Source organism: Cyprinus carpio, chromosome A4 (genome assembly GCF_018340385.1).
Source record: "Cyprinus carpio isolate SPL01 chromosome A4, ASM1834038v1, whole genome shotgun sequence".
Classification (NCBI taxonomy): Eukaryota; Metazoa; Chordata; class Actinopteri; order Cypriniformes; family Cyprinidae; genus Cyprinus; species Cyprinus carpio.
This window is the reverse complement of record NC_056575.1, coordinates 3377047-3396892: the sequence shown is the minus strand read 5'-3', so window position 1 is coordinate 3396892 and position 19846 is coordinate 3377047. Positions and strand designations below refer to the sequence as shown.

At 37.4% G+C, this 19846-nt stretch overlaps 1 protein-coding gene across 4 annotated transcripts in view; it reads right to left on the bottom strand.

Annotated features, from left to right (window-relative positions):
- Positions 1-368: 368 nt before the first annotated feature.
- Positions 369-19846, bottom strand: part of LOC109071000 (anoctamin-2-like) — a 42839-nt gene continuing 23361 nt past the window's right edge. For 3 of the 4 annotated variants that reach the window (XM_042747183.1, XM_042747174.1, XM_042747190.1), the window contains 11 exons: positions 14426-14500; positions 14132-14333; positions 13313-13424; positions 13118-13175; positions 12398-12498; positions 8529-8674; positions 6455-6607; positions 6297-6349; positions 5195-5376; positions 2439-2544; positions 369-1757 (listed from right to left, as the gene is read on the bottom strand). In XM_042747183.1, the coding sequence (XP_042603117.1) occupies positions 1398-1757; positions 2439-2544; positions 5195-5376; positions 6297-6349; positions 6455-6607; positions 8529-8674; positions 12398-12498; positions 13118-13175; positions 13313-13424; positions 14132-14333; positions 14426-14500 (1548 nt within the window). In that variant the 3' untranslated portion in view covers positions 369-1397. The remainder of the gene's footprint in view (positions 1758-2438; positions 2545-5194; positions 5377-6296; positions 6350-6454; positions 6608-8528; positions 8675-12397; positions 12499-13117; positions 13176-13312; positions 13425-14131; positions 14334-14425; positions 14501-19846) is intronic. The other variant, XR_006157545.1, reaches the window with a different exon arrangement.

Sequence of the window (19846 nt, the reverse complement as noted above, 5' to 3'; positions counted from 1 at the left end):
ATTTTTACCCTTGTTCAGCCTGGTTGTGTAATGAAATTATAAAGCACATAGGACAGACTTCATGGATTCTGCCAAGATTTTAATCCTTTCGAATTGTGTAGTTCAGACCCCAGGGATAAATCAAATGTGGCTCTGGGGCAAAAGCACACAAAGATCAAAATCCTCCCCTAGTAAAACAGAAAAAGCGAACAGAGGAGCAGCATCTACTGGGTAAAGCTAGCTTTGTTAAGCTTGTGTGGCAATCATCAGGGTATTACAGTCTAACAAACAACCTGCGCTGTTGCTAGAAGTCGAAAACTCAAGTGAATTGACCCAGTGGGACTCGTACCACAATGCCTCGAGGGCAAGAAAGAAAATCGACTTGCACATAATTGGGAATAAATATTTATTCTTCTTGCATGAGTATTAAGTCCTATGAGGCATAGTGAATGATGACTTGATGGCCAGATGTTGGCACACAACATCCATCCATGATTCCTCCCTGGATGACAGTAACCCCCGCTCAACCTTCCCACACCGGTGACGGCAAATTCATGTGAGGATTATATTTGACATGGCACAAAAAGACCAGCTGCTCCACAATCATAAATACAGCAAATGCTGTGCAATCTGAATCTACAGCCCTGCATTTTATCACAAGGATGCATGGCATAAATATATGGATTGACAAATGTGAGTTTAATTACATATTGCCTTAATGTGTAACATTACGGACTGGATCATTAAAAAGACAAAATGCCACACGTTTCACAGAATACGTCGCAGTATCACATTGAAATTGTGTTCTTTGCACCTTAATTTATACGCATCATAGTCTTTATTAACCCATATTGATGAGAACAAATACAGCCTAGTGACGCTGTTACCTGAGAAAATGAAAGATTACTTGCCATTATATGCTACATCTTGTGGACAATGTGCAAAGCAGTTTGCATTTGGACAGCATGTACAGATTGCGCAATATCACCAAATGCGTGCGGCTCTTTACGAGTTTGTGCCGACACACATTCTTACTCAAGAGCAGATCATGGAGAAAAAAATGTGCATCTAAGAGGATCCCGCTCATGTTCCTGTGAACGTCAGTGCATGTGGAATGATTGCATCTGCAAGCGGTCCTACTGAAGCTTGAAGTTTGCGTGCAGACATGCCTCAAAATGGTATAGGAACATCTGAGGGTTTAAAAACCAGATGTGGAGCCTGCAAGACAGACATTCAGACTACAGTTCAGTGACCAAAAGGAGTGACCCCTCATTCTCCGGTACAAAAAAACAGGAACATAGAATCAAGGTCACCTGATTCCCAAAACTCAGAGCCTCAAACTTCAGCAAATCCTCAAAATCCAGCACTCAGGCACTGTGAAATGCACTCCAGACTCATCTTCTCTCGCCCGACTTCCCTCACACGGCCGTGTGTTGGGTGATGTTGCTTTGGGGAGACATGGACATCTGGCGGGTGAACTGGCTGAAGCTTGCGGCTCGGGGTCGGGTGCGAGGAGCCGGAGACGAGGTGGGAGGGTGCGGTCTGGGTTGAGTTTGGTGAAGAGGCAGCGAGGTCTGATCCGACACATTCAGCTCCTCCTGCTGTTCTTGTGTCAGATCTCTGGAGAACAAGCTCTGGATCAACTGCAACTTCTCCTTTTCTTCATTCAGGAAGACATCCACCAGAAGAGTCTTCTCCTTCTTCAGCTGCTCGCTGATGTTTTTAGGCATGTCCGGGATCACCCAGGCCACCAGCATGCTCATGGTTATTACAAGGTTCTGGAGGAGTGGGAGATGTATAAGTACACATACAGTATATTCACATACGCTTGAAAGGGTGGGGCGCAACAGATAATACTCATTAGTGGCAATAGATGGAGGATATTTTACACACCAGATAGCATTTCAGGTATTGGTGCTCTGCAGATGACATCTATACCTACAGTTTCTGATCATGAGCCTCAAATAGAAGAATATATATATTGTATGCAATCCACAGATCAAAAGTTTAGGGTCGGCAAAATTTTTTAATCTCTCACCAAGTCTGCAATTATTTGACAAACTTTTTAACAGTATGTCTTTTAAAGCCACATGTAAGCTTTGTGTGAGGAAAATACTCAATTTAAGATTGAAAACCACATTTTTCTTGTTTTTTTTTTAAGAGCTTCACAGCCTGAGATGCTGAGAGCAGGACATTACTACTGAGTTACAGCAACTATTCCGACCAGCATAAAGACTATTAATCCAAAAGTGCAAAGACTGCATCATTTTTATGTGGTTGACGCTCCCACGTTGCTGAGGTAGCTATTGTGTGGCTTTTTCATTTGTTTGGCTTAGACTGAAAAAAGATGAACATTTATTTTCCTCCATTCATAGTCCCTTTCTGGCATTCATTAGGGGTAAATCTATTTTATTTTATGCTTTTAGATTGGGGGTAATGGTAAAATAAGTAGCTTGTACCTGAAACAATATGACGAAACCTAACCGAGCCGCAAGAATCGACCAGTACTGTTTGGAGAACTGGTAAGGCTCACTCGACCATGGTGGTTCTCTGTAGTCCTTGTACCTAAAATGAACAAATGAACAGACATCCCAAGTTATTAAGCTATTTCATCTCCGTGAGGATCCATTTGCTGGTTGGCAATAAAAATAAACACATGGGCTACAAAAGGCAAAACAACACAAAAGCATTATTAATTACAATGAGGACATTTAAAGTGCAAAAGAAGGAATTGCATCTTTGTTGTTTAACTACTTTGTAGATTTATTTCCTGTTGGGATGCTGTCAAGTCATTCTGTAATTAAGGGTACATTTCCTACCAGAAAAAAACAATATGCCTTCTCAATAAAATGACTATTGGTTTCAGTTCATTTATTTTATCAATGTAATGTATCTCCTAGTTGCAAGGCTAAATCATTAAACACCATTTTATTATTACATAGAAAAATATATTTTCCCTGGTGGTGAGTTTGTCAGCTATGTTACGGACATACTGTGTGTGTTGACAATGTTAACATAGTTGACAATTTCACCATTTTAATTCATTATTTCAATGGCAGACATCATCTGGCCAACCAAATGTTATTTTCTTGATCAGGTTAACTCTAATTTGAATATTTATTTGAATTAAAAATACCGCAAACCATAACAATGTACCCAATGAACAATTAATGTACTCCATGTCATGACAATATTGGAGATCCAAAATAGAAAACAAATACCATAATGTGTTCAAAATGTCACAGAAGAAAATGACCACATTATACTGGTCACATGGTTTTGTGAGATTTTTTTTTTTTTTTTCTTTCTTTTTCAGAGGGGTTGTTTGGTATGGAAACCCATTTCCACCAGATTATAGAAATACATTTTATATAGATAGTCTTGACTTTTTTTTTTTTTTTTACTTTTTTTTTTATTCATTATTTTGAACTTGTCCATTCAAAAAGCAGTCATTGCAACAACTGTAATTTAACGGGCATAAAGGCAATTTCTAGAAAAATGAAAAACAAAATATATGTGTGATATTATAGTACATCTCTTGGTGAATTAAATATACAATATTTATGAAGAAAATAGTAAGAAAAAACAGAATTATCATCAGTGGACATGAAATATACCCTAAATTAAAGAATGACTATACAGTAGTAGAAGGAGGAGACAATCTTGGTCATGATGATTGAAAACTGAGCATATTTTGATTATATTTTACAGGCTTAATTCATTAGACCAGACTGTTCCCAGAAGTTTTGATTTCCTCTATTTAATAACGAAAAGTAAACTCTGAGTCTTTAATAACCCACTAAGGATGTTGATTTCATGGCCATATACAGTAATCTACGTGGAATGTGTTAGGCTGGTTTTGATTCTTCAGACAGTCAGATATCTTCATCTGAAGACATGGTCCCTGAGGTGAAGTCCTTGTTTGGTTATACAAGTCCAGAAAGGGCAAATATGGTGCAGTAAAAACATGGGCTTGATTTGTTCCTCGACCCTATTTTAGAACACTGACAAGCTTGCCCTCTTGCTCCCTCTCCATCTATCTGTCCTCTTAACAAACAGACCGAGGGTCAAAGGAACCCCAGACAGCCACTTCTCTTTGGTCCAAGTAGTTAAGAACGAGCATAATCTCATTCTCAACTGCTTGGAGCAGAAAAAGCAGACAGGTTCTGATAAAAGCACTTTTCTTGACATGCTTCTGATCTGTGTTGTGAAGGCCGCCCCCGAGATAATCAAAGCAGCGGTGAGATCTCACACTTCAGGGTGATGGAGTCCCATCTAGAGGTTTTTCTCCCTCTCTCTTTCCTCCACTTCAGTGTGAGGGTTAAACGCTGTTTGCTCTGGAAGTAATTATTTCCAGAGAACTGATGAACACAATTATTATCACTGTCAACACAAGCTAACAGCACTGATTCATTAGAAAACAATTTTTCACATTAAGACGGTTTACAAAACTACTTAGGCCCACACAGAACCTGTGCATGTTCTTCCACATTTTCTGCTCTGATTTTGAAGGAAAATCCACAGAATTCTTGGGAACGATTTTGTAAAACACATTATGAGTGATAGCTATATCTAAAACATGTAAAAGGTGGGAGTTGTTGTGAATGACAGTTGGATTCTGCAGAAGTCTATTCACTAACATGCCCATAAGGAATCTGAAAGAGTGCAGTAGATTTCCAAAGAATCGAATATGCATGTCTGTTTGTTAAATATTTTGGCTAATTTGAGCTGTCAACTAAAGAACTGGTGAGCTACCCTTTCTATGTAGTCCAGTTCTTTGTAATTTACCGTTGAACTAAATACGCTGAACTGGATAGGCTGGTTGATTATGACTGTAAAGACGTAAAAGAACCATTTGTTTTGCCCTCCTATCAGAGTTTTCACATGCAGGTGTGGAAAAATCTGAAGAAGTATACATGTAATCTCACCAGGCGCCATCCAAGAGGATCAGTATGTTCAGACCATAATAGCTTCGACATGTTTATTTCAGACATGATTTAAAAGGTGCGAACGACAGGTCCTACGGTTGCTTACAGCCTGTGTGAACCATTTTGATGTGAACAATCAGTTTGCTTACAGCCATTTAGTTTGTCCAAGTTACATGTTTTATCAAAGCAATAGGCAGCTGTGCATCACAGTAATTTTACCACAGGAAATGGATGTCCAATAAATTGTTTGATTTAATATTGTTAGTAATATAATTAATTTTTTCAACCTGCAGAATGTAATGTCTTTGCCGAGACTGGAGATGGAAGGCACAGTTCCAGGTTTAAAGTTGCTGACATTAAAGTAAGAGAGCGTGTGGTTGATGAAGCCATGCATGGTCCCCGTCTCGCTGAACATGTACTGGTAGACCAAGCGAGGGATGAAATCTGATGTGAAGGAGATGACAAAGGCCTGAAATGATAAAATAACAGGTAAAAGATCAAAATATGTAATAAAAATGTAAAAGCAAGAAGTAGAACTTTTACTAAAACTATCATTAACTGTAACAAAGACCAGACCAGGGTTATTAGCTAACTCAAACTAAAACCATTAAATACATTTTTGTTCAAATGTAAAAAAAAAAAAAAATTATATTATTTTAGCTAGTTGCTAAAGCAACAGTTCTGATTTTAATTTAGTTTTGATGTACAAAAATAACTAAAACTAAAATATACAGGCATATTTACAGAAAAAAAAATGAATTGACAAAAACATTAAAATATTAATAAAAACTATAATGATACTAAAATAACACTCATCCAGACCACTAAGGAACACATAAAACTCAAGGTAATCTTCATGCAGATGTGGGATTTAATTGGATTGGAGGGATAATTTATAGCTGTAACATTAAAAGAATACTTGATTTCCAAAAGAGCAACACAGCTGGAGTCAATCAGATGTCGTGCTTCTGAGCAAATGTGGCTTTCTTAATGAAAGTTCAGAGAGAAACTGAAGGATCTTTACCATAAGGCTTACTGGAATGCTGTTCTCATATTGGGAACATCACATCTATTAAAATAAATCTGCTAGAGGTTTATCATTCAATCTTAAGTAGGAGAGACGTGCATGAAGCAAACCGTACAGGTGAAAGAACATCCGTACAGTGCTAGAACAGGCATAAATTTATTTCTTCCATGGATAATGTGAACCCAAGCATTTAAATCTGAAGAATCTTAGTCATGTAAGTCTTATAAAAACAATAAGAGGATCTCTTTAACAGTGATGCACCCTGGGGTCTTTATGAATACCTCTATATGATTAACTTTCCATAAAGAGGACTTATATGACTAGAATGTGGTAAGCAGCAGAGTTATATAACAGAAACTTACATTGATGATGACCGAAAACTTTCCCAAACCACTCAAGATGTTATACCAAATACCTGTGTGAGGAAACATTTCAATTCAGAGGTTAAATTAGTAGATCTGAGTATGATTAAGAATCCAAGTGAATAGTTGTAGTGTAAAAATTAATTCAAGGTTTTCACCGATATCTTTGGCCCTAATGGCTTCTGGCCTGCGAAGCTCCGTCACGAACTTCTTGGCGTCGAGGCGGATCTCGATGACATTGTTTAAGAGAGCGAAAAGTGGAGCCAGCGGAAATGAGGCCACAAAGAGCGACACAAAACCAAACTGAATGACTGCAGAATGGAAAACAAACAAACATGTAGATTACATGTTGAGACATTTGGATTACAATTTGGAGTTTGACTAATAGAGCTATAAGACTTGATTTTATACAGCCATTCAACAGTTTGGGGTTGGTAATATTTCCTAATGTTTTTTAAGTCTTTTACGCTCACCAAGGCTGCATTTATTTAAAAAATACAGAAATAAAATTTTGAAATATTATTACAATTTAAAATAGCTGTTTTTATTTGAATATATTTTCAAATGTAATTTATTCCTGTGATGCAAAGCTGAATTTTCGGCATCATTACTTCAGTCTTCAGTGTCACATGATTCTTCAGAAATCATTCTAATATGCTGATTTGCTGCTCAAGAAACATTTCTGACTATTATCATTGTTGAAAACAGTTATTTTTACTTTTTTGTCATGATTCAAAAGAACAGCATTTATTTGAAATAAACATAATTTTTTAACAATATAAAAGACTTTTTTTTATATTAAATGCATTTTTGCTAAATAAAAGTTACTTACGGACCCCAAACATTTGAACTGTAGGGATGCTGAAAATAAATAAATTTAAATTAATTAATAAAAATAGACTTATACAGTGTATTTGTTCACATATAGATCAAATAACCACAAATCATAGTAACAATGGAAAAACCACTACTTATTTGATGTGGTGATTTTCTAGGAACAGGTGTCATTATACAGTAACTTGACATTACCAGCACGAGTGTCAAGTAAAAAGCTGATTGTTTGTCAATCAACAACACATGGAACATAAGCCTTGTGGGAAACTGCATTTCCTTCTTTGGCTTGATTGACACATGGCCTTTTTATCTGTGCAACATGCAAACAATGGCTTGGAGAGTGATCAGGCTGGAGGGTATCCTACATAAACATCCATACGAGTGGGTCTCATTCCCCAGCTCTCACTGAGAATATCTTTCACAGTGTGTGGGTGGTGATCTCCCTCCAATGTTACTACTTAAGGACTCGAGTTTACTTTCAGTTTCTCCCCAATCGTTTCTTTGATTAGAAGAGTCTCATAAGTGTTTCTTGTATGAAGAACTTGGAAAAAAATGAAAATCTGTTTTACTTGGCAGTGGATTAAAGCATCCATACATTTCCAAGAAAAGACTAAGGCGCAGGTTTTCTCACGCACAGGTCTCTGATAGACAGTTATGCAACTCGCCTGCACTTCAGGGACTAAACGGTCCCACATCAAACCGCTCAATCAACAATCATGATAGGGAACCATAATAAACTCCACAGATCATATAATTACAGAATAAAGCTCTTGTTGTGTACCTGCATTCAATTTTATAAAGCAAAACATTAAATAAAAAAAAAACATCTACAGTATTTACAACAGAGCTGTTTCTAGTCAAGCTGAAAGAAATTTTTTATTTTTTTTGCAAACATGCAGGAAACATCAGTCGGCGTCTTAGCTCTCAGCATAATTGGTTTGTATGAATGTAGGATGAATAATAGTAATTCAAGTTTGCATTGGTGTTCAGATGTTTAACTTTGCTGTTTACCCACTAGGCTTTCAGATCTTTTACAGACACCTCATCCCAACTTGCACAAATACTCAGTCAGTTGTGTATCACCGTAAGCCACATGCTAGCGAATGTAGGCCCTTTCCCGATTATAAACACAGCTGTAAAACAAATGCTTGGGCTACTGGCCCAATTCACATGTTCATTCATAATTCTGACTATTAAAATGGTCACAAACTGTAATATCTGAGCGTCTTTCATGAAACACTGGGGTGTATCAAATCCAGAGATCTGTGCATTCCTCCGACAACAAATCCTGCGGTTCTCATTGAAGAGGATGAATTAGATTAACCAGATGTTTTGTCACCGCACTTCACCCTGAGGACGCTTTACTTTTGGTTTTACACAGAGTGGAGTGTCACTCACTCATCTCCATGTATTCAGGTGTGAGTCCATCAAACGGCTCCAGGTCATAGTCCAGGTGCCACTGTTGGCGGCGACCCGGCTGCTCCACAATCTCCTTGGGCGCCCGCTCTTTGTCCTTGAGTGTGCGGCACAGCTTCTTCAGCTTTCTAAAGTGGGAAATGAGAGGGAGAAAGAGAGCGAGACAGAATGTAAACACACAAACCGTTTCTATAAACTTGACCTTGTAGCTAAGATTTAATAGTGAGTCAAGTGTCAGGTTTATTTCTAAGAACAGCATATGAATTTTATGCAGACATATTGTGTGCTTTGTTTATATTTACATAAATATTACTATTGCTTGTACTGTGCATAGAGTTGGCAAATTTTTCAAATGCAAAACAACTGCACTTTTCTATATACATTTTAATTGTATAAATTATGTATTAATTAATATTCATATAGTATTAGAGATAATATAAATATATAATTATATTTATATATTAACTAAATATATTATTATATATTTAGAATTTATATTATATATATGTATATATAATAAATTGATATAAACTATACATAAATTACATATTATTTAAAATTATATATACACATTCTAACATCATGGTGGTGATTTTTGCACAGGCAAACACCTCTCATTTTCTTCAGGAAATTGTTCTTCTAACATCACATTAAACTCACATTTGGTTTCTGAGCTTTAACTTAATTTAAATTCCTTTGTGTGATTCAGTTCAGTGATCTGGCATGAGAATGAACTTGCAATGGCATGAATCTTGGCCAGAAGTTCCATGATTTATTGGTATAACCACACGCAGGTGTGTATAGGAGACAGACAGATACATCTGCACATACACAGAAGACTCGGAAGAACTCTCTGGAAATCTCATTATTATACACATCTGTTCACTTTGTTTTGGATTTTCCTTCAAACCGCACAGACACAAGACTGTCTGTTCCAGCTGGGTTACATGAAAAAGACTAAAATCAAACAGAATGCAAAACTCTACAGCAAATATGTCGATTAGTCAAGCAATAAAGAGCCTATTAAATCTCTCAATTCAATGCTAAAACACACAGACAGCTTGACTAGAGGTTCTACATGTGTCTGTTATAATGCAAAAACAACCGACTATACCTAAAAGAGCCAGTGGAGATCACTGGACCTTAAAAGTGCCCGTAAATAACTCCCAAAGTGTTTGGAGTTATTCCACATTTAAAGACAAACCTCTCATAAACTTCTCATTAAGCCTGGGATTTCAAAAACAGTTTTGAAAAGTAGGAAAATAAACATATTTAACGACCCATGTTGTAATATTCAAAAGCTCAATGTAACAGGATATATATAACCATAAAAGCACGCCAGCAAACATGTTAATTACCACCATGCAATCACGATCACAACATCATTTTGATCCAATTTAACCTGAGGTTATATTCCAAGTCATTAAAACAGATTGTGCAGACATCGCTCTAGGTTCAAGGCTTTGTGTTTGGAGAGTCCTCATCAGAAAATCAAGTGCGAGAGCATGACAGTTTACGTATGACTTGCCAAATATAGTGGATGAAATGGCCCATGTGGTCCATCCGTCTATAGCCTATTAACTTTCCCAATAAAACCCTCCAAATGCATCTGCTGCATTATTTAGTCTCCAAAACTACCAGTTTCCAGGACATTACTTTTTAATGCACACCTTTGTATCATAAGTGCTTTCTTCCATCTGTGATAAAGCTCTCATTTACCAGCTGTTGGAATGCATTTGCATTTGAGAATGCTCATAAAGTCACATGCAAACCCCTACTGGTGAACAACAACTTGTCAACGACAACTAAAACAGACTTTAAAGGGATAGGTCGCCCAAAAATGAAAATTCCGTCATCATTTATTCACCCTCAAGTTTCTTTCTTTAGATGAGAATATACTTTGAAGAATGTTGGTAACTAAACAGTTGACGGTAGCCACTGATTTCCATAGTATTTTTTTTTTTTCATATTCTGAAAGACAATGACTACCGACAATTGTTTGTTTACCCAAAAATTCAAGTTCTGTCAACATTTATTCACCCTTGAGTTTCTTTTGGTAAACACAACAGAAGATACAGGAACACAAAAGTAGATACTTGTTATTGATACTTGTTAAAATATTGGTAACCAAACATTTGAGGGTAGCCATTGACTTCCATAGTACTTTTTTTCCATAATAATGAAATCAGTGGCTACCATCAATTTTTTTCACCCAAAAATGAAAATTCTGTAATCATTTATTCACCTTTAAGTTTCTTTCTTCTGTTGTACATGAACACAAAAGTAGATACTTTGAAAAATGTTGGTAACCAAACAGTTGACGGTACCCATTGATTTCCATAGTATTTTTTCTATACTATGAAAGTCAATGGCAACCATCAGCTCTTTTTCTTTACAAACATTCTTCAAAATATCTTCTTATGTGCTCAACAGAAGAAACAAACTCATACAGGTTTGTATCAACTTGAGGGTGAATAAATGACAGAATTTTCATTTTTTGGGCGAACTGTCCCCTTAAAAAGACACCCTTTTGAACGTATAAGTCTCTGTTTTTAGCATGCACATTACTATAATATAGTATTATGACATTGGTCTGTGGGGAGATTAGATTAAGTAGGTCAGGTCTCTGCATGAGGGGGATATCGAGTCATTCTGACCTCCATCATGGTACGTTTGCACCAAAGTCCACTTCTGTGAGTATTTATAGAACTGAACAGGAAAATGGGTTTGATTTAGTTCTCCTCTGATGGGCCATATTGTTTTTTTAATTTGCATTCTTAAATGAAATACTGTAAAACTGGGAGATCGAAAGTTCATCTGCAATGACAACTTTGCGGAACATGCCAAAGACATGTTGGAGTGTTTTTACATGCTCACACGTGGTTTACAACGAGAGGAAGAGCAAAAAAAGACAGAGCTGCCATAAAAGACTAGTGATTTGGAATAGCTGTCAATCAACTCAGCAACAAGTTGCTGTTGTAGCTCTTAAAAAGACATTTTAGGGTTGCACTCCATGATTAAGCTTAGCACAGCAGGGAACAAAAGGCATTCCTTTTGAGTTCCTTGAGTGTTTCTGGCTAGCTGCACAAGTTCATTTAAATTGACCAAAATGCGTGACAAAGATGTGAAGATAAAACACTCTCAGTCATATGATGAATCATAAATAAAAGCATTTATGTTTATCAGATAAGTCAAAAGCAACTGAATGTGTCATTCATCAAAGCAATCCGTGTGGAAATGGATATAGAGAAAAAAAATTAACTGATGTTCTTGTGAAGGATGAGGAGATATAGGCTAAAAAGGGATTTCCGCAAAACGGAAAGTCCACAACTCACCCATTTCGCCACCCAGGGGAAATCACGTCCCAGATTTTTGCAGTCGTCTGCTCATCCATTAATGCATGCATGCCACACAGGCACTTTGCAGCACAAATGGCACCTGATCATTTTTCTTTTTATATGCACTGCAAGTACAGACTTTAGTCCATGTTATGCTATCAACATCAGTCACACTGATTTGCATTTTAACGTGACTGACGTGATGCACCACTTGTGCAAACATGTGAAATGAGACGTGAAAGGAGAGGCGTGTCAGAAAGTTTGTCTGCTTGCAAAGAGGAAGTAAAAGGAACTAAATAAAGCAAAATAAGTCAGAAAGGCACTGGAGCAGAAAGTGGGAGCAAAGCCTACCTCACTATCCTGGGATTTCCTGGTCTATAAACCAACTTCGGCAGGAGCAGTGTTTACCGTTTAACTGAAGGAATGATCTTTCCAGGTTTCCAGATAGAAAAGCTATTGTGTTTAGTGGTAGAGCATGTTTTATGAGATCCACAAAGAGGAGTGGGAACTTACGGAATGCCGATCTCAAAGATGTTATTTTGAATAAGCTGCTTTCCCAACATGATGATACTGAGCTGGATACAGAGTTCAATTAGACAGCCACCAGGAGCACACTGGGAAGAAACGTAAAAGTTGTTTTGACAGTGTCATGATGAGTAGGGTCGCAAGATTTGGGGGGAAAAAAACAAATGGCAATTTTTCTGATAAAAATACTGTGCTGATCTAAAATATTATTATTTTTATTGTTATTATTTTTATTGTAATTATTATTATAACTAAAGAATATTAAACAAAATAAAAAATAGTACTATTGTAATATTTTGACTGAAGTATTTAAGAAAATAATATATATATATATATATATATATATATATATATATATATATATATATATATATATATATATATATATATATAAATATATATAAATGACAAAACAACATTATAAAACATTACATTAAAACATCCCTGTACAACTGTAAAATTACAATACTAATAGTCTTAATTTCTTCATTTTCAAATTTGAGTGTTTATTTTGGTAGAAAACTATTTTGTTGACAAGAACACATTGCTGTGCTTTCCTGTGCATAAATTCAATCAAACCTCAGCCTTTGCAGTATGCCACAGCACGATTTTGGATTTATTTTGATTCGTCCTGCAGCCCTAATGTTGAACATGATGTTGTAGTGCTAACAATCATACAGGATGCAACAAAAGGTAAACCGTAATCACCTCTTCCATACGGTAGTCATTGAAGACATAAACATATTCACCGGGATGGCCTGCAAACCTGAAAAAAAAAAAAAAGTAAGGGTCACATGTTTGTGCTGCAGTCAGACTTCACGTTTACTGTGCTAGAGGCTGAGTATGTGTGAGTTTGTGTGCTTTTCAAGCAATCCTGTTTTGAGACTGAACTGGTCCACATACCTCCCTTTGAAGAAGGCCACGTAGAAGATGGGCGCATAGGCATTCATGAACTTCAGGAGGAAAGCCTTCAGAATCAGACGCTCCTCAAAGTCGGTCTCCGTTTTTGGGATCTCTGCAGACAAATGAATGAAATTAAACAGATATGTTCTGGATAAACTGCACACCACTTCAAAAGCTTACTGTTCTGACAAGTATAAGTGGCTTGGAAATTTCTTCCAACATGTTTCTCTTTAGCAACTTCTGTTCAGCAGGTTGAAGTCTGAGAAAGCTTTTCAAAACACCATATGGTTACATTTGGGACGGGTTTACATGTTTTGTGGCGTCCCTAAATCTTAATCTGCCACAACAGATTATAGACAGCGATTTTGGCAATACATTCACCATATTTCAATGCTTTCATTACGCTCAAAATTCCAGTAAGTCTTGTAAAATATATTAAAAAAGCATGAATTGGTGAGTTTAGAAGTAGGTTAAAGCATCAGGGTGAGTCAGGCTGCATGTGGTCAGACTTTAAGAGTGAAAATCAAAGAAGTACGGGAATATCTATATCTTATTCACGAGATGATAACACATGCTTTCTCCATTTCCTTCCTTCTCTACATAAGCCACAGAGACTCTCATTTATTAAAACGTCTCTCACGGAAATCTTGGTGATGGCTAACTGACAAGCTGCATTATCTCCAGTCTCCCTGGACTGGCTCAAACAAAAATGTGGGTCATGTGGGTTGGCAAAGAAGGGAAGAAGGACATCAGAAAGAAGGGAAGTTGACTATAAGTCATAATTCAGCAAAAATACTGAGGCATGTGGTAAAAACTCACCTAGTTCTGTGAGCCAGGCAGCCACCATGCCATAGATCTCATCCAGGATGAGGATGACCACCAGGTTGATAATGACGGCAGTGGCTGTGACGGTTACCCGTACGTTGGACTTGACCTCTGGATCCGGACTCATGGCCATGAGGGCAGAGATGGTGATGCGGTAGATGATGACACTGAAGACGGCAGAGCAAGTCACTCCAAACTACATGGAAAAAGGAACACGTAGAAGTAGAAGAGAGATGAAAAATGGACAAGCACAAAAACGTTGCACCAGACAGGAAGCCTAAGGCTTACCATGAAGAGAATGGAGGAAATGTTGATTAAATATCCAGGCAGTCTGTCCCTCCATGTTAGCTTCTCATGTCCAGTCTGTCAAGGGAGAAAGACATTTAAGGTGACTAACGGAAATATGCATGCATGTGTTTCTGTTTTTCTGGGAGCTATGCCTTTTATTTTGCTTTATTTTATTTTTTTTACCACAGCTACTTTTATAGCAACTCAGTAGTAGCCTTTTGTGGAAATAATTTGGCTGCCCACTTGTAAAAACATGAAACATTAAGGCCATTAACACCTGGCCTTCCTCTAGAGTAGTCTCAGCCTCAGATGTCACGCACATGGACTTCAGGAGTTTCAAAGTCGCATCTGACTGGTTGAATTATACAGGACTTTCAGGAAATGTGTGTGTCGTGTTCTTTAACATTCTGTCTGGAAACAAAGATGCCATGATGCCAAATCCCCCTCAATGAAGAAGAAATCCATCGTGTTTACAACTGTGATGATGAGTGCTTATCAAGGTTTTAACTAAACGCTGGATTTTCAAAAGTATGTGAAAAATGTAAAGTTTGCGCACAAGATTGTTTACACACCGGTCTGTTATTGTGGGTATATTTCCACGCCCCTAAACATGATGCGGCACAAAACGAAACCTGATTTAACTGTCAGTCATATGGCCTCTTGGGCGGACCTTGGCCATTCAAAGCGGCCAAGGTCTGGCTACGCGAGACTACCTCTAGAGAAACTTCTCTGCATTCCATACAAGTGATCGATCATATCTCAAAAACATCCGGCCAACAAGGAGAACCTATTTTAATGACCAAAACAACCTAAATATGCCTCCTTTTGCATTTAGATTAAACCTAATTGAGCCAAAAACAACATCAACAGCGTGCACTAAACTTGTCTGCACAGACAGCAGTGGATTGAGGGTGGTCTGTTCCCATTGGGGTTAGTCCTCCTTCATTGTCAAGCTTTGGACAGCAGATCAAGAGGAATGTTCCTCTGAGGTATACATGTTAGATGAACAACTGGAGAAAATGGATTCTTATTATTGTTCTCTGGAAATCACAGTGAAATTAATTATCAGGCCACAGGAATTTTAAAGGGAAGATTATGTTCCTTGTAAGTCATAGAAAAAAATGTCATTACAAAAGCATCATTACAATCGAAAGAGTGTTTGACAAGCAGTATGAGCCAGTTTTTCTAAGAAACAAGTGCACAAATAGTCCTTACTGTTTACTAACTGTAGCTATTATCTAAGGTGACATCAATACTGAAAGGAAACCTCAAAAATTATGTAAACAAAAAACAATCTGAGGTTATAATGCTGTTAAGCTACTTATACTCCAAAATGCACAAGAACACAAACCGCACATAAACACAAGGTGAAATAGTTTGTTTTTAATTAGATGGAATGGTTATTGATGCTTTTTAGTAATGAATAAAACATCTTCCTCAACTTTGTTGCAGTGCATTCTGGTATCGCCTTATCTGTGCAGGATATATGCAATGCTGCATGATTGTAATTTGGCCAAAATGCAGCTTTGTTGCCTGCTGGGAGCAGACTTTGCATTTGGAGTGTGCATATATTGCCGTCTAGTTAGATTTTGAAACCGAGCCCATCTCATATTTGTTGATACATTTTTTAGAGGGTTTTGCAAGAATCTGATAGCAAATGCAGTCAGTGTGTTGACACAACAATTTGAAAAAATCTACCTCTTGCAACTGGGCTCATAATGAGGCAAACAGCACCACCTAGCATGGTGCATTACTAAACCCTGGCACCCAGGAAAAGCCACAGAGTGTAACCAGTAATAGCCTTCGAGATGCCACAGCTTTAGGGTCTCCAGAATAATGAATGTGGGTCACGCAATTGTGCCATTAATCATGATCCACAGGCTTGGCTCATAAAACCTCACCCAGTAATGATGCAGGACTGCTGTTTCACCGGTTACTGACTCTTCATTAAGATGCGTGATGCCATTTAGTGACAGGCTGTGATTCCCTCTTAAAATGCAACTTTGTGTGATGCATTAATATCTAAAGAGGCCAAGTTCATGGGAAGCCTCACTATATTTGGCACAAGGACAAGTAGAGATGCATATTTGAAGCTAATGCCATGGATATATTGTGAGGTAACACAAGTATGTAATAAGTTGGCCCATATGAAATCTGTGCACTTTTTTTTCTTTTTAGTTTTTATGCTGATTTGTAAAGGAAAATTTGCGTAATGGTTGTAAATATGATAAAATGTGTTAGTGCAAAAGGATTTGTAGCATTTTATAAATGTGGGCCATTTGAATTCCACTGAGGATTTCTGCAGGCACAGATTCCGTGCAAGCTTTGCAATATATAACAATAACAAAAGCTGCCTGACAAAACAATGCAAAAGAATGGCATTAATAATTTATGTAATCCGCCACATCATAAAACTGTAAAAACAGAAAAGGAGAGGGAGGAAGAAGACAGGTGGTATTGTTTTTAAATAATTAACACTTTTTTATTTTTAAATTGCAGATTTGATGTGTCAGAAAAGCACTGAGATAAAATGGACACAGAAATTCAAAGTCAGACTATTTGCCTAAAAACATATTTCAGTATTTAAAGAGAAAATGCATGAATTGATGAAATGTATACAGTACCTTGAATGCAATTTGGATAAAAATCATCTGGCAATTGCATATTTTTTTATTTTTAGTATTAATTTTTATTTGTTTTAGCCTTTTAAATTGACTGATAAAATCAAGAAACTAGGAGATTCACTCATTTAAGAAAGTTTGATCAACACATTAGAAAGGTGTGAAGGATGGTTCACATGTATCATATGCTTGTGTGATATTGGTTCTGAGGACAGCAGTCCATGTCTGTCTGTTATATAGTGGATATAGATCAGTGGATTAATTCAACAGCTCAGTGACAGTGAAGTAGGTTGGGCGCTGCACAGATGTGGGTTTCCACAGATGCTCCTGCATACGACAACTGTCGGAGAATATTGGTTTCTTGAGCTTAAGTCAAAATGTTTTGCAAACCTCTTTGTCTTTTATTTTGGCTGTCTAAAGGTTTCTTGCAAAAATGTTACTCAAAAGACTTCATGGTTCTTTAACATCCATAGAACCTTTCCACTGCACAAAAGGTTCTTTATAGTAGAAAAAGGTTCTTTAGTTTGTTAAAATGTTCTTCACACTAAGAAAAAATGTTTCTTTATGAACCGTTCACTGAACGGTTCTTCGTGGAACCCAAAATGATTCTTCAATGGAATATTTACAAAAATCTTTTGTAACCTTTATTTTTAAGAGTGTATATAAAACTAATGCATCAGCAAACTTCAAGACTTTTGTGATGCAACAAACTCTCTTCAATTACGAGACTTCATTTCAACCTGACATCACATTAATATGCCCAGCAGACATGAAAATGTCAATGGGCTCTGGTTTTGTAAGCGCATGATCACCACATGCTCTCACAGAAACACACACATACTCAGTCGGACAGCACATAAGCGTTCCAATGGGCCCACACTCCTCTGAGTCCTTTGGGAAATTAGTGACAGGATCACCAGTATGAGGATTTCCTCCACGGCCATATGTCGCTTTGCAGAGATGCTGTGTTAACATCACGTCACCTTACACCCCGTTCTCTCAATCCCCCCACCCACACACACCCTCCACCCTCCAAACATACTGTAAGCCAGAGACGAAAGAGAACAAGTACCGGAACCACACCAGTGCCCACGCTAGCAACCAAGAACATATAAGCCGCCACATACACAATACAGAAAACATTGCATTTGTGTTAGAATTACACACAGCCTACAAGCAAATATTTCAGGCTGGTGGACTGATAAAAATAGCCTGTTGGGTCTTTAAAACAGGTGGAGGTCCATTAAGAGAGCTTGACTGGAGATTGTCTTTTGGGCACCGGGTAGAGAAGGGAATAATCTGATGCGATCCCCATCTGACAGGTCTGAAATCCTTTTAAAACACACTCTCATCTCCTTCCAGCTATGTGCTCTGATCTGAGACGACCACCAGACCAGGATTATACACAAAGAAACCTACATGCTTCAGATCAGCCTGATCTTTCTAATAAACAGCCTGAGCAGGAGCATACCAGGCCATAGATTAAGTGTAGGATGAATGACATTTAAAGACAGATGGAAAAATGTAATTATCCGATATTGTGTATTAAATGTCCCAGACTTCCTGCGCAGACTTCGATATCATCACTAATAAAATAAGAAAAATCCTTCATCACACACATGCACACTTTCAGAAAGCAAAGCAAACTCTCCGTGCATAAGGCAAGGCAAGGCAAGTTTATTTATTTAGCACATTTCGTACACAATGGTAATTCAAAGTGCTTTACTTAAAAGAAAGTAAAATAATCATAAAAAAAAAATCACAAAAATAAAACTAGGAATTTAAAAACTTTGAAAATGAATTAAAAATTGAATTTAAGACAGTCAAAAATAGAAAATGACAGTGCAATACATAAAATACAGTGCAATCAGTTTGGACCGCGCACAGTGCTCATTCAATAAATGCACAGCTAAACAGATGAGTTTTGAGTCTAGATTTAAATATGACTAATGTTTTAGCACATTTGATCTCTTCTGGAAGCTGGTTCCAACTGCGGGTGGCAAAATAGCTAAAAGCAGATTCCCCTTGTTTTGTGTGAACCCTTGGTATTTTTAATTGACTTGATCCTAATGATCTGAGTGGTCTGTTAGGTTTATATTCTGTGAGCATATCTGCAATGTATTTAGGTCCTAGGCCATTGAGTGATTTATAAACGAGTAAAAGTACTTTAAAATCAATCTTAAATATAACTGATAGCCAGTGTAAGGACCTAAGGACTGGTGCGATATACTCAGATTTTCTGGTTCTAGTCAGAATCCTGGCAGCATTCTGGATGAGCTACAGCTGTCTAATGGTCTTCTTGGGAAGGCCGGTGAGGAGACCAATACAATAGTCCACCCTGCTGGTAATAAAGGCTTGATCGTGCCTCGTCGGTGCTTCCTCTGGGCCAACAGCCTGGGTTTTTTGGCCCGACGAAAACCTTGGGCAAAAGCGGGCCAGTTGGGGCTAGAGGAGTGGTTATGAACAAAGGCGGAGTTTCTCCGCGTCTGGAGAGCGTCAGCACCACGGATCATTTCAGAAAGCTATACAGCTATAACACCAGCATTAAAAACTTTTTAAAATAAGTTGAGCTCAAAACTCACTGTCAGTCAGCAGCGAGTGTTTGAAATTGACTTGACCCGATGTGGATTATAATCACCATACAAGGCAGAAATATTTATAAGCGATGCAAAAGACTATGCATGCTAGCCATTAACATACCATAGTAAACATGGTAAATGCGACCACTTGAAGAAATCAGACATTAGCTTCTTATTCTCGGTCATAATCGTGTATTTATTTAGTAACTTATTTTTTTTGT